Genomic DNA, 13,553 nt, shown 5'->3' with positions numbered 1-13,553 from the left:
AAGGCCTGTTGGGGAAGTCACATACCCTGGACCTCAGCTGGACCTTTCCTTTTATATCTAGTTTGTTGGTGTTGTGGCATTTTTTTATCATTAGCTGCAAGGGAGGCTGGAAAGCAAACCCTGCAGTGAAGGAGGGTTAAGTCAGGATTTCCCAGGAGTCATCCTCATTCAGGGCTTATGTCTGCAGCATTGCTGCCTCCTCAGCAGTGTGATCCCCTTGCCTGGGGGGAGGAGTGAGGAATGGTAGGTGTCTGCCCGAAGCATGATGGGATAGGGCACAGAAGGTCACCTCCCCTCCCCTCATGCCTGGTCTTTATTCTGTTCCAACTAGGAAGTTGATGCATCGGAGATACAGGTGCAGGTGTGTCTGTATGCCTTTGATCTCATCTACCTCAACGGAGAGGTGAGTTCTGCTCTGTGACAGGTGGCCACACAGAGAGTGGCAGGTTGGAGTGAGCTTGGAGGCTGTCTCTGCTTGCTGTTTCTGATTCTGCTCCATCACTGAGTGTGGGCTCAGTAGGCTAGAGGCCCCCAGACCTTTTGTGCAGGGTGATTTTGAGGACTCCTGGTGCGGTTTTACATCTGTATGAAGTAGATTTTTCTCCCTGTGATTTCAGAATAGTGGAAAAGCCAGCCTCTGTTCTGTTGAAAAGGGTCTGCACACTGTCAGTCAGTCAGTGCCCCTCTTCTCGCTATTTATTTTTAAATAGATGTGTGTTTTATAAAATACACTGTTTGGACTTGTATAAGTACTATAAGTAGAGTACCTGCCTGGCTTGCTCAAGGCCCTGAGCTCCATTTGCAGAACACAAAAAAGAGGAAAAAATATGCTAATTGGCCATATTGGATACACCCTTTTTTAATGAATTAACTATATTTTAAATTTTGAATTTCTGATATTGTGAATATCAAGAAGTATGGCCACCTCTCTCCTCCCCCTAAATAGAAGCCCTTTAAAGAGAGTCCTCAAGTACTTTTAACAAGCTGAGGGCACGGCTCAGTGGTAGAGCCCCTGCCTAGAATACCCCAGTGAGGGCTGGGGCTCAGAAGTAAAGTGTCTGCCTAGGATTTATGAGACCTCATGTTATGTCTCCAGTATCTGCTAAAAACATAAAATTAAAAAAAAAAAGGCTATAAAGTTTTAAGACTGAAAATTTGAAAATGGTCACTTAAGGGTACTAGTTAAGAAGCTGATGATTACTGTCACAGAAATTGTTCTCACCCAGCCAGTAGAGAACTCATCGTGTGTATTTAGGGGGTTGGGCCGAGTGACAAGATCTCCCATTCTTTTCTTGCCTCTTCTGACTGCTTCTCTCTTGATAGCTTCTGTCTGGGCAGTGCCAGTCAAATCTCCGTACCTGGTCCAGATCTGATTCTGTCACTGGGCTATCAGGAGAACTGATGGTCTATACGTTTCTGGCTAATTGAGCCACATAGCACATATTGTTTCCACCAGATAGATGAGTTTGTCTTAGGGAAGTAAGGTGAGCAGAGGCTAGCTTTCTTATGGATAGATGACATCTTATTCAGGTTATATCTGTCTTGTCTGTGTGTATAAAGCTTGTGTGTGTGTGTGTGTGTGTGTGTGTGTGTGTGTGTGTGTGTGTGTGTGTGTGATTCTTCCTCAGCCTCCTGAGTTAGCAAGCAGTTAAGCTTGTTAGTTAGTTAGCTAGTTAGCAAGTACCACCCCCTGCCTAGCTTACTTCACTATTGTTTATAAAGGACCTTAGCATGTGTGAACTTTGTATCTGGGATGGGGGGCTCCCAGACTCATCTCCATAGATATTGAGGCACCATTGCATTGTTAATCTTTTTCCCACTTAGGAGGGGATTCTCAGTTCTCTGTTAGTGTAGGGAAGATCCCCTTGGAAATGTGTATTGACCTTGTGGTCTTAACCCTTGTTGGGTGGTATTAAAAATGACAAGAAGTAGGGCCTGTGCGATGGCATTCAGCATATAAAAGTGCTTGCCTGGCAAGCCTCATAACATGACTTCAGTCCCCAAAACCCTATGTGGAAATGAGAGAACTGACTCCACAGAATTATCCTCTGACCTCCACATGTGTGCCATGGACACCATATCTGCATATTATGATAAACAAATTAATAATAAATAAAAACTAAGTTATAATTCCACAAAGTGTTCATTCTGGCACCGGGTGGATGATGGATGCTGGCTTCCCATTAGGTAATCCTGAGTTCAGCACACTAGTGGGGTCTGCTTTTCTCTGATCCCTCCATCTATAGTTAAAGTTCTGACGGTCCTGCTGGCCCTGGTTCCTCCTTCCCCAAGGCTTTCTGTGACCACATGTGTGCCTGCTGTGTGCACTGTCAAGGTCCAGACTTCTGCAGTTTTTATTTCCTCGGTGTTGTCCACTTTCTCTCCTCAGTCCCTGACTCGCCAGCCCTTGTCTCGACGCCGGCAGCTGCTCCGGGAAAACTTTGTGGAGACAGAGGGTGAGTTTGTCTTCGCCACCTCCCTGGACACCAAGGACATTGAGCAGATCGCTGAGTTCTTGGAGCAGTCGGTGAAGGGTGAGTGCAACCACTCTTCTTTCTCTCTACGGGTCTGAAGCCTTGCTGTAGCCTGCGCTGACCGTGTTTCCATTTCCCAACCCCTGAGATTTGCCTGGAATCCTGCCTGCTCAGGCCTTGTGAGCCACTATTTCCCCAATCAGGCTTCCGTGTTTCCTACAGACTCCTGTGAAGGGCTGATGGTGAAGACCCTGGATGTCGATGCCACCTATGAGATCGCCAAGAGGTCCCACAACTGGCTCAAGGTGATTCTGGCCTCTGACTGGCTTTCCCAGTGTGGATGTCTGCCCCACTATGCACTGGAGTCTCCAGCCACTCCCTGTTTGAGCACGGGTCCCCGTTATATGATTCCTGCCTCAGCAAAGCCTGGCTAATGGCTCTTCCAGGAACTCACTGTGAACCGCTTAGCCTACGCCTTGGTTCCATCATGGTGAGGAAGCCAAGCCAGGTCTCTGTGCTCCTGTGCTGGTGTCATTGTTGTAGGAGGCACTAAAAGGACAGTCCTTGGGTTGTGTCTGAGATAAACCGCCTCTGATGAGCTCATGAGGAAAGAGTCAGCTTGGTTAGGGAGGGTCTTGGGGAGTTCAGAAAAGCCCTCCAGCTCGACATCTGGTACTGCTCTGGACAGCAGGGAGGGGTGGGCCATGTGAAGATGAGGGCAGAGCATTGGGCTGGGGAGCCACAGGTACATCGGCCCCGGAGGCGGAGTAGGTTCAGTGTCACAGGATACAGGGTGGGCAGGGGAGGTCAGGGGAGCAGGCTATAGACTGTAGCACCTTGTGCCCTGTGAAATGAAACTGGGTTCTTTTCTAAAGGTTTCAGGAAGCAAGCAGAGTCTCAGAGAAAGTCTGATCCTGTTGTCACTTTGCAGATGTCCTCTGGCTGCTTTATAGAGAATAAGGCAGTGTGATGTATGATTGGGCAAAAATGAGAAGGGGGTGGAAGAGTGTTTGCTGGCACAAGATGACAGATGGAGGCGCTTGGGAACTGGGCAAGCTAGGCCTGCCGTGCTTTTCCTCTTGGCTCTGGTCTGTTTCTCCTAGCTAGAAGCAGCTCATTGTGTGCAAACCTTCCTGCCTTAGCAATAATTCACTCTTTTACCCACAATCTTAAGTGCCTGCCTGTCACTCAGCTGGTGCTTCATAAGTGTTTCTTGAATGGATGGGTAAGTGTGAAGGGATGGGTTGAGTGAGTTAACCGTGACTGTTTGGGGACTGAAGCAAAGAGAAACAAGGTAACCCCCAAGCTGGTACCGTAACCCTAGCACTCTGGAGGCTGGGGCAGGAGGATCCAGATTCCAGCTCAGCCTGGAAATATAAAAGGTGATTCCCCTCACATATATCTAACTCATTTGCTTTGCTTCAAGATGAAAAGCCCTTTTACCTGCAACTTCTCCAGCAAGCTTTTCTTGCTTCTCTTCCTCAAAGTTCTCAAGTACTCAAGGACAAGCCTCAAGTAGTGAGTTCCCACCTGCCCTTCTACCCCTCTCATCCCTCACTTCTCTCCTCCAGCTGAAGAAGGACTACCTTGACGGCGTGGGCGACACTTTGGACCTTGTAGTGATTGGTGCCTACCTGGGCCGGGGGAAGCGTGCCGGCCGGTATGGGGGCTTCCTGTTGGCTGCCTATGATGAGGAGAGTGAAGAACTGCAGGCCATATGCAAGGTCCTGGGGACTGGGTGCTGGTCACAGAATCGGGAGGGATATATTTATACTCTGGGATGTGCCTGTGTCATCATGCATGTGCAGGCTCCACCAGCTCTGAATAAATGAGTGGTGTCTCACGTGTTTACCCATGTGATCAAGTGGCTTGTAATTTGTCATATTTTTGGGCACTAGTCTGTGGTCAGAAATTTTTTTTGCAATATTTTTACATTTTTGCAGTATTTATCTAGAATGAGGATTTAAAAGCACTATTATTAGGACAGAAGGCAAACAGTAATATGGCTATCAATACAGACAGGACTTGTCTAGTTAGAAACTTACATAAGCAGTTTAAAGATAGCTACCAGCACAGAGTATTACTACTTTTTAGCATTTCCTAAATGTTGGTTCTAAGTTTAATGGTGGTGTTAAAAGAGTAGGAGTGGTAAGAGGTGGTGCAAGCCTGTAATCCTAGCCCTTGGGAGGTAGGAGAGTCACAAGTCCAGTGCCATACTGGATATGAAGCTGGGGGTGTAGCTCAGCAGTACAGCTGTTGCCTAGCATCCCCCAATGAGGGGTTGAGGCTGTGGCTCAGTGGTAGAGCCCCTGCCTAGAATCCCCCAGTAAGAGGTTGGGGGTGTGGCTCAGTGGTAGAGCCCCTGCCTAGAATCCCCCAGTAAGAGGTTGGGGGTGTGGCTCAGTGGTAGAGATCTTGCCCGGACATTGGAGAGACACAGCAGAGGAGATAATTTTTTCTAGAAAGCAAAGAGCAGTGCATGACAAGCGTAGTCTTTCAGGACAGGAAATTTTCCCCTTCTGTGAGCTTTGGCCGAATGCTCAGTAGCATCACTCCACCTCATCTCAGGTGGCGGGAGCAGGATTAGGTGCTGGACCAGCTGGCCAGATGAGATTCTAATTCGCCATATTCTCCTGCAGCTGGGAACTGGATTCAGCGATGAAGAGCTGGAGGAGCATCACCAGAGCCTACAGGTGGGCCGCATGACTGCCCGGCGCCTCTCATCATACTCTGTGCCAGGGCTCTGGTAGTATGGATTCCGAGAACATCTAGATTTAAGTCCCAGATCTGCCAGCTACTTCCTGGCAATGCTGGCCAAGGGACTGCATGTCCCAGCACAGCATACATCTAGGAGCTGTCCCTTAGAAGTGCTATGAGCCTCTAGAGAAGGACGATCTTTCTTAGTAGTCTCAGGCATTTTCTCTGTCCTGTGTGTTGGTATCTTCAGGTCTGACCCCATCTCTGTCCCATTCTTGGATATCTCTTGGCTGTTCCCTAGGTTTGTGTCCCTCACCTCAAACTCCCCCTCACCTCCCTCAACTGTTGTCTATGTATGTGTCTATGTCTCTCTGTATCTTTAGTATCCCTTCTCAGTCTCAGTGGTGTCTCCTTTCTCCCCTTTACCATTTCCCTTGGATACCCCATGTCTAGCTTTTTGACTTAAGGATTGCTTAGACAGCATCTTCTTCACTTTCTTTTCCCCTTCTCTCATCTCTAACCTTCTCCCTCTAAGGCTTTGATAATTAAGCTCATCTCCTTTCCCTCTGCTCATTGCAGGCCCTGGTCTTGCCGACCCCACGCCCCTATGTGAGGATTGATGGGGCAGTGGCCCCAGACCACTGGCTGGACCCAAGCGTTGTGTGGGAAGTGAAGTGTGCAGATCTCTCCCTGTCCCCTGTCTACCCTGCTGCACGTGGCCTGGTGAGTGCTGGGGTCTGGGAAAGATTCTAGGAGGGAAGACAGAGCTGTTGGGGAGGGACTTTGGGTTGTGCTCTTCCTGTGTATTGATTAAGAAACCTGGAATATACTTGGGTGTCAGGTATCATTCCAGCTGTAGTAAGAAGGCAGTGACATTGCTCCCTTTGGAGCATCTGACCTTCATTTCCAATGTAACCTGAGAACCTAGACTTATGTGAAAATTCAGCTTGCCTTCCCATTGTTTCCTTCATGACTGAAGTTGCTACTTCACCCAGAATTAATTGTCATGCTACAGATCAGTGATGTAGCCGGTGGCTACAGCAGTCAGTAGGTAGCACACAGGAGATAGTACAACTCAAATTGAAGGTTCTTTTCACCTTTCTTCCTGTCCTGAAGCATGGCTGGCATGTACTTTCTGAGTATAAACAGACTTATATTTTGAAAAGTGTATCTCCTGGGTTTTTGTTTTTTAGGGTTTTTTGGTCTTAAGCCAGAGCCTGGTGCTTGCTAGGCAAGTTCTCTACTGCTGATCATGCTCTTACTGGGGGATTCTAGGCAGGTGTTTTACTACTGAGCCACATCCCTGGCATCTCACTGGGGTATTATGCTCTATCATACCCCTTTCCTTTTTTCTCTATTTTTACCCTGTATTTTTGTTTTTGTTATTGTTTACTTTAGACAAATTCTCATTAACCTACACAGACTTTGAACTTGAAATTCTCCTGCTTCATCTTCCTGAGCAGCTGGGATTGCAAGCAAGTTCTTCCAGGCTCAGTTTATCTCATTAAAAAAAAAAAAAATTCATCCTTACTATACAGAAGAGAGCAAGGGCTCTTGGTACCAAGTGCAAGTAGCTGGCCTTTGTCCTGCATTTACTATGATGCAGCCATAGGTTAGTAACTGGCATATTACCCATTTAAGTCTCATAGAAATGTTAGTCTGTGTACTTGTGTTCATAGGTGAGAATGAGCGTCACAGAGAGCTGAGGTAACTGGCTTATAGCTGCTTGGCTCCTGAGAGCTGCTAGCTGGCATCAAAGCCCCAGCTGCTTTTCAGCACTCGTCCTCATTAGGATGCTAACTGCATAAATAACTATAGCAGCTGATATTTCGTGAGTGTTAAAGTACACCAGGTACCAGGATTTCAAACATGCTGACACCTTCTTTAACCTTTATAGCCCATTGCTCAGCCCCATTGAGCTAAGGCCCAGGTCAGGAAAGAGGAAGAGACTAGGGAATCACTTGTCAGCTTACTGCAGTTGGAACCCTGCAGAGTGCCCCCACTACTGTCCTCTCTCACAGGTGGACAAAGAGAAAGGGATCTCCCTTCGTTTCCCTCGGTTCGTTCGCGTCCGTGGAGACAAGCAACCAGAGCAGGCCACCACCAGTGACCAGGTGAGGCCCTGGGAAGGGGGTTGGTTCTGGCCAGGAGCCATAGAGGTAGGAGTGGCTGGGGAGGAGCTGCTGATACCCTCCACCCTCTCCTCAGGTGGCCTGTTTGTACCGGAAACAGAGTCAAATTCAGAACCAGCAAAGCTCAGACATGGACTCCGACTTTGAGGACTGCTATTAAACCTCTGGCCTCCTGGGCCTGGGGCAGAGGTTGAGGGAACCTGGGTACTGTTCACCTGGTGGTGTTGACTGGTGTGTGTAGGGACATAGGGGTGGGATGCTGGGGCTGGGATGCTTCATTTTCTTCAATAAATGACTATTAAATGCCTACTCTGTGAGGAGGTCCACACTGAGCTGGGTGGCATTGGTCTGTGAGCTCACATAGGGTATAGTATATGACCTTGCCAGGTGCTGGACAAGTGTCATGTTCCCCGCATTCTGGCAGCCTCCAGCCATTTGTGCTGTGGAACATTCAACATGTAGCCGTTGCCACCTAAGTCCTAAGACTAGAACAGTTTATTTTACTTTAAATAGCCACATGTGGTCAGTGCTAGTCATTGAATAACAGTAGATGAGAGCCTTCATGTTTTAACTTCTTTGAACTCCTAGCACTCTGGCAGGTTAACACTGTTGTGCTGTCTTTTGCAAATGTAGGTCAGGACACTGAGACTTCCAGGGGCCACCAAGTGCGCTGGCCAAGAGCACCAGCACTTACGGTTCCAACCCAGTGGCCTGACAGACAGTCAGTCCCACATCTTCCTAACAAGGTGCCCATGCTCTTGGGAGACAGTGGTGCAGTACCAGGTGTGTGGTTCCCATTTGTGTCACCCACCATCTTATTACCAGACATCACCTCAGAATCCTCAGTGTAGCATTTCAGTCATCACTCCACAAGATCAGGTAGTGACTGTGGCTGCTTTGCTTATGGCTGTGCCCTGGACATAATATCTTGTGTATGGCAGGTGATCAGAAGTACTAGCTGAGTGCCAGCCTCCTTTGGCACATGACCAGAGACCAGGCATCACTGTTAGTCTTCCCCCAGTGTCCCTTTCCTTTCCTCCAGTGCTTCAGGAGGGACTGCAGTTTTCACAGAGGTGCAGATAGCCCTAGCTAGTTTGTGGTCCCGTGAAGGTCACCTGAAGCTGGAGAAGATACAGACATGTTGCAAAACTTAGGCAGATGTGATAGAAAGGCTCCTAAGATGAGAGGGAGAATCTTCTAGAAAGCCCTGCTTTTCTGAGATGGTTCCAGAAAGAACTGGGCCCTGGCAGGTTTTAGGGACCTGTAGCAGCTAGCTTTCTGGCCACCAGCTGGAGGAGACATGGACCAGGAGGAGGGTAGACAAACAGACAAAGTCCAGGTCTGCACAGCTAGAGCCATTCTTGTGGGACACAGTGAAGCCTATCTTAGTTGGCTATTGCTGTGGTAAAACACCGTGACCAAAAGCAGCTAGAGGAGGAAAGGGTTTATTTCAGCTTATAGGTTCACTTCATGATCAGCAAGGGAAGTCACGTTTGGAACCTGGAGGCAGGAACTGATGCAGAGGCCACAGAGACGTGCTGCTTACTGGCTCACTCCCCCTGGCTCGGTTGGCCTGTTTTCTTACAGCACCTAGAACCACCAGCCCAAGGGTGGCATTGACCACAGTGAGCAGGATCTTCTCACATCAATCATCAATCAAGAAAATGCCCTACAGATTTGCCTACGGGCAACTTAGTGGAAGCATTTTGTCAAGATTCTATCTTCCCAGGTGACCATACCTTGTGTCAAGTTGACACAGAACCCAGCTGTAGCTGAAGTTTTCCTGTGTTCCACCTGGCCCGTGGTCAGGATAAATCTCTCTCACCCACTAGTCCTGCAGCTGCTTGGACCCACGTAAACACAGAGGCTTATATTAATTAAAACTGTATGGCCTAATAGCTCAGGCTAACTATTGACTAGCTCTTACACGTAAATTAACCCATAATTCTTATTTATGTTTAGCCACATGGCTTGGTACCTTTTCAAGAAGTTCTGCCTTCATATCTTGCTTCCTCTGTGTCTGGCTGGTGACCCCTGACTTCCCAAAATTCTCTTCTCTGCTTTGTTCGCCTATACTTCCTGCCTGGCTACTGGCCAATCAGCACTTTATTTATTAACCAATTAGAGCAACACATTTACAGCATACAAGCGATATCCGCAGCACTTCCCCTTTTCTTTTTTTTCAAAAAGGAAGGTTTTAACTTTGACATAGTAAAATTACATTATAATATCTAGTCTATTTGTATTTGGCAAATTAAAGAAGATATCCTATCCTATATTTGTGAGTCTAAGGTTTCATATCTAACTTACCTTTTATCATAACTAAGAAAATTATAACTATCTAGTCTTCAACTACATCAAAGACCTCAGAAGGATATAATATTACCTAAGTAAACAGGAAGTGCATTATAAGCAACTTTCAAAAATCTAGAATGACAGACAGCTGGCTGCCTGGACAGTCATCCAAAGTTTCTCTGTAAAGTTGGGGCATCTGTCTTTGGCCCACAGGCCTAGCTAGAGTCTCTCAGTCACTTCTCTCTGTGTCCTGTAGAATGTCTGGCAGTTTCTTCTGTAAAGTAGGAGCCTGAAGGACCATTTTGCCTTGTAAAGTTCAGTGGTCACCTTCCTATGGGTCCTGCATGTCCAGTTGATACATTTTTGTCAAGCAGTCCAGGCAAGAACAGTTTCTTGCCCAAATGGTTATTTTTGCCAAGAAGATGATAAATTCCTTATGGAGTGTCTTCGATGCCCATCTTTTTCTTTGAAGTAAATCGTGCTTCCAGGAGCAGACATGTCTCACTGTCCAGAAAGTCTAAATTTTTAAAACATTTTAAATGCCATATTCTGTAGGTCTTTAAAGTGTTTGAAGATTATCTGACTAATTGAATTATATCTATGTATACCTAGAAAACTTAACATCACTATAAGTTTGACCATCATAGAAGACTAATTATTAATCTGTATTTCTTAATTATCCATTATAATCTAAATAAGTTACAATCTTCTGTCTTAGCTAGAACATATTAAGTATTAGATTCAGGTTCTTCAGGATAGGACACCTTTCGGAATGATCTCTGTAATGTGCCATTTACCCATGCTCCAGACTTCTCTGGATTTTGTATGTGTCTCTTGTTTGATATTTGTGTTGGCTGTAGTTCCATCTTGTCTAGGCCATTATCCCTTATTCCTCCTGGACAATATTTGATAATCATTCCTATTGTATATAGTTTTGCATTAGGTTAGAACTTTCTTATTCAGACAAAAGGGGGAGATGTAGTGGGTAGCTGTTCCAGCTTTGACCTGGAAGTACTACCCCCATTGAGGCTTCGGTAACTGTCACGCCTACGAGGCGGGCCTGAGACAGGAGCCCTTAAGACCTGAGATCCGGATGTACCAGCTCTCTTGGTTCCTGAATCCTGGACGCTGGAGGTAGACTGAGCAGAGTTCTCCAGAGAACACCGCTGGACTGCACTTCACCTCTCCCGGACCCTGTAACCTATCCCTTTACTTGTAAGTTACCCCACAAAATAAACCTCCCTTTTAACTACATGGAGTTGCCTTGATACTTCCACCGATACCGAGCCCTCACAAAGCCCCTTTAAAAGCGGTTGTCCTGGCCTAGGGAGATGGCGCAGTCAGTAAAGGGCTTACTGTGCAAGCATGACGACCTTAGTCCAGGCTGCCTCAGAACTCACATTAAGGGAAAAAAAAAAAAGAGCCAGGCACCATACTGAGTGCCTGTAATCCCAGCACAGAGGCAATAGAGACAGCAGGATCCCTGGAGCTCACTGGGCCAGCCAGTCCAGCCGAATTGCCAGGCTCTAGATTAAGTGAGAGGCCAGACCCACCTCAAAAGCTAATGTGGAGAGTGATTGAGGAAGACATCTGACACACTTTGAGCATACTTAAGTACACACGTGAACATGCACATCCACGTGAATACACCGATAGGAGCACGTACATACAAAACCAGATGTCTTTGGGGGTCTCTGTTTGCTGCAGTTGACATCCTGCCTGGGCTGTTGTAAGAGTTGAATTAGGTGAGGCAAGGAGGAGCTTGAAGCACGGGTGTCAGTATGGTCCCTGGCCAGCACAGTCCTAGTGGGATCCAGTTGTGCAAGCCTGAGCCTGAACCAAGGGGCTTTTGGCCTTCCTGCCTTGCTAGTGATTTCCCTCGCATATTCTCACCAGTGAGCTCCACTAGTTTGTAAATGATCTACATTTAACAGGTGAAGGTTCTGAGGCACTGGGCTCTACTGTCTGGGTGATGGGGGCCCAGGGGGGTGGGGTGGGTGAGACAGGATTGTTTGGGCTATCTGCTTCAGGCACATATTCACAGTAAGTATGCCAGGAGGGCCTTGTGTGCACCTATGAGAATATGGAACCTGCTACAATCAAGTCTACAAGGAAGGAGTCATGCTGATGTCTAGAGGATGTGGACACTGAAGAAACAAGCCTGGAGTTGGGTGAGCAGTGGGCACATGAATGTTCCCCAGAGAGTGAAATCCTGCTCAGCTCAAAAGTTGTCACAGCCTATCTAGGTGGGAAGATTATAGAACAGTGGTTTAGGTATTATGTCAGAAGGCATCATGGGAGGTTGAAGAACTGGAAGCAGCGTTCCTAATTCAAGGTGACTCAGAATGACCAGATCTCAGTCACGTGATTACACCTGCTGCTAAGGTTGCTAGGAAGTGTTTTATGCTGGGAAGGAGTTTTTTAAATCACCCAACTGTGAGTGGAACTCACCACATTTTTCCATATGGATGTGAAATGAGTCAGATTTAGTCTTAAATGTCTCATGCATAACTTCATCCACCCCCTCCCATGAAGCTATTCTATTGGTACAATTATTTCCTATGTCTTTTAATAAAAGAAAACCTTACCCTCATCAGGATACTGTTGCTTGCTATAAACCTCCGTTAGCAAGTAGTGGATTGAGATTTGGCTGGTGCCCTCAAACCCCGAGGACTTCCTATGTGCTATGATATAAATGCCGACCTGAAGATATGCTTTATGGGCTTCCTGGACCACTACACAGCCTTGATGCAGGAAGGAGGGGCCTGGACCTGCCTCAACTGAATATACCAGGCTCTGCTGACTCCCCATGGGAGACCTTGCCTTGGGAGGGTGGGTTAGGGGGAAGGCTGGGGGGTGGGAGGAGGGAGGAGAGGGGAATCTGGTTGGTATGTAAAATGAATAGAAAAATCTCTTAATAAAAAAAAAAATAAGTGAGCTTGCCAGCTGCCTGAGAGTCCAAGGGGTAGCAAAGATAGTTGTTGGGAGCAGTATCTGTTTCCAAGTGCCATTCCTTTATCTGGAGCTTATCCTTCACTGCCCCTTATCATGGCTTGCCATGAAGAAATGGTTGCACTGGGCATACTGCCCAACAGCTTGCCTGCAAGTTCCCTGCTACCTTGGCAATGGAATCAAAGCAACAGCTCAGGTTGCTGCCAGGAACACCCAGTATGTGACAAGTTAGGGGTATGTGGTGACTGTTCTCAGGCCAGTTTTCTCCCAAGCAAGATAGCAGAGGTTATGCCCTCCTTCCACCAGAGTTAGAAGCTCCCTGACGACAGAAGGAGCTTTACTTTTGCATTCAGAAGCTGAAAGAAGACTGTAGAGCTATCACAGGAAAACAGAACGGGCTGGCTAGTAAACACTGACCTCATTTGGGTCCAGGGAAGCAAGGAGATTAGGAATCAATGGTCAGGGGCAGTCAGGTTCAGGAATCAACAGGATGCTGTGGAAACGGGGTCCCTGGAGGATGACGAGTTAGTAGACGTTCAGGTTTGTGCTTATTGACATGAGTGAGGGTGGCCCATTGTCTGGTTTTGTTTTGTTTAGTTGGGCTTGCTGTGTAGCCCAGGCTGGCTTCTTAACTTATAACCCTTCTGCTTACTTAGTGCTGGGATGACAGGAATGCACCACTACACTCTGCCATTATCTGGCTTTTAGAAAGTTGCTGGGTCAACACTAGTTTAAGTTGGGAATGCTTTTAAAGCATTTCTTTGAAAACGATAATTCAATGTTCTGGCCTGAGTCTAGTCTCACTCTCTGTGCCCCCCCTCCCCCGCCCCGCCCCGCCATGGAGAGCAGAACCTATTTTTACTATATTCATTTATTTGTATGCATGCCATAGCATACATGGGGAAGTCAGAGGACAACTTGGGGGAGTTCTCTCTTTCTACCATTTGGGGCCCAGGGGATGAACCCAGGTCATTAGACTTGGCAACAAAGCACCTTTATCAAC

At 47.1% G+C, this 13,553-nt stretch overlaps 1 protein-coding gene across 2 annotated transcripts in view; it reads left to right on the top strand.

Annotated features, from left to right (window-relative positions):
* Positions 1 to 7,612, top strand: part of Lig1 (DNA ligase 1) — a 34,484-nt gene extending 26,872 nt beyond the window's left edge. For both annotated transcript variants that reach the window (XM_059245078.1, XM_059245079.1), the window contains exons 21-28: positions 332 to 403; positions 2,390 to 2,534; positions 2,697 to 2,779; positions 4,046 to 4,198; positions 5,114 to 5,167; positions 5,751 to 5,894; positions 7,193 to 7,285; positions 7,380 to 7,612. In XM_059245078.1, coding sequence (XP_059101061.1) covers positions 332 to 403; positions 2,390 to 2,534; positions 2,697 to 2,779; positions 4,046 to 4,198; positions 5,114 to 5,167; positions 5,751 to 5,894; positions 7,193 to 7,285; positions 7,380 to 7,463 — 828 coding nt within the window. In that variant the 3' untranslated portion in view covers positions 7,464 to 7,612. The remainder of the gene's footprint in view (positions 1 to 331; positions 404 to 2,389; positions 2,535 to 2,696; positions 2,780 to 4,045; positions 4,199 to 5,113; positions 5,168 to 5,750; positions 5,895 to 7,192; positions 7,286 to 7,379) is intronic.
* The last annotated feature ends 5,941 nt before the right edge of the window (positions 7,613 to 13,553 follow it).

The sequence above is a fragment of the Peromyscus eremicus genome, chromosome 1 (genome assembly GCF_949786415.1).
Source record: "Peromyscus eremicus chromosome 1, PerEre_H2_v1, whole genome shotgun sequence".
In the NCBI taxonomy this organism is placed as follows: domain Eukaryota; kingdom Metazoa; phylum Chordata; class Mammalia; order Rodentia; family Cricetidae; genus Peromyscus; species Peromyscus eremicus.
Note: the sequence above shows the minus strand (reverse complement) of the source record. Positions and strands in the feature narration are given on the sequence as shown.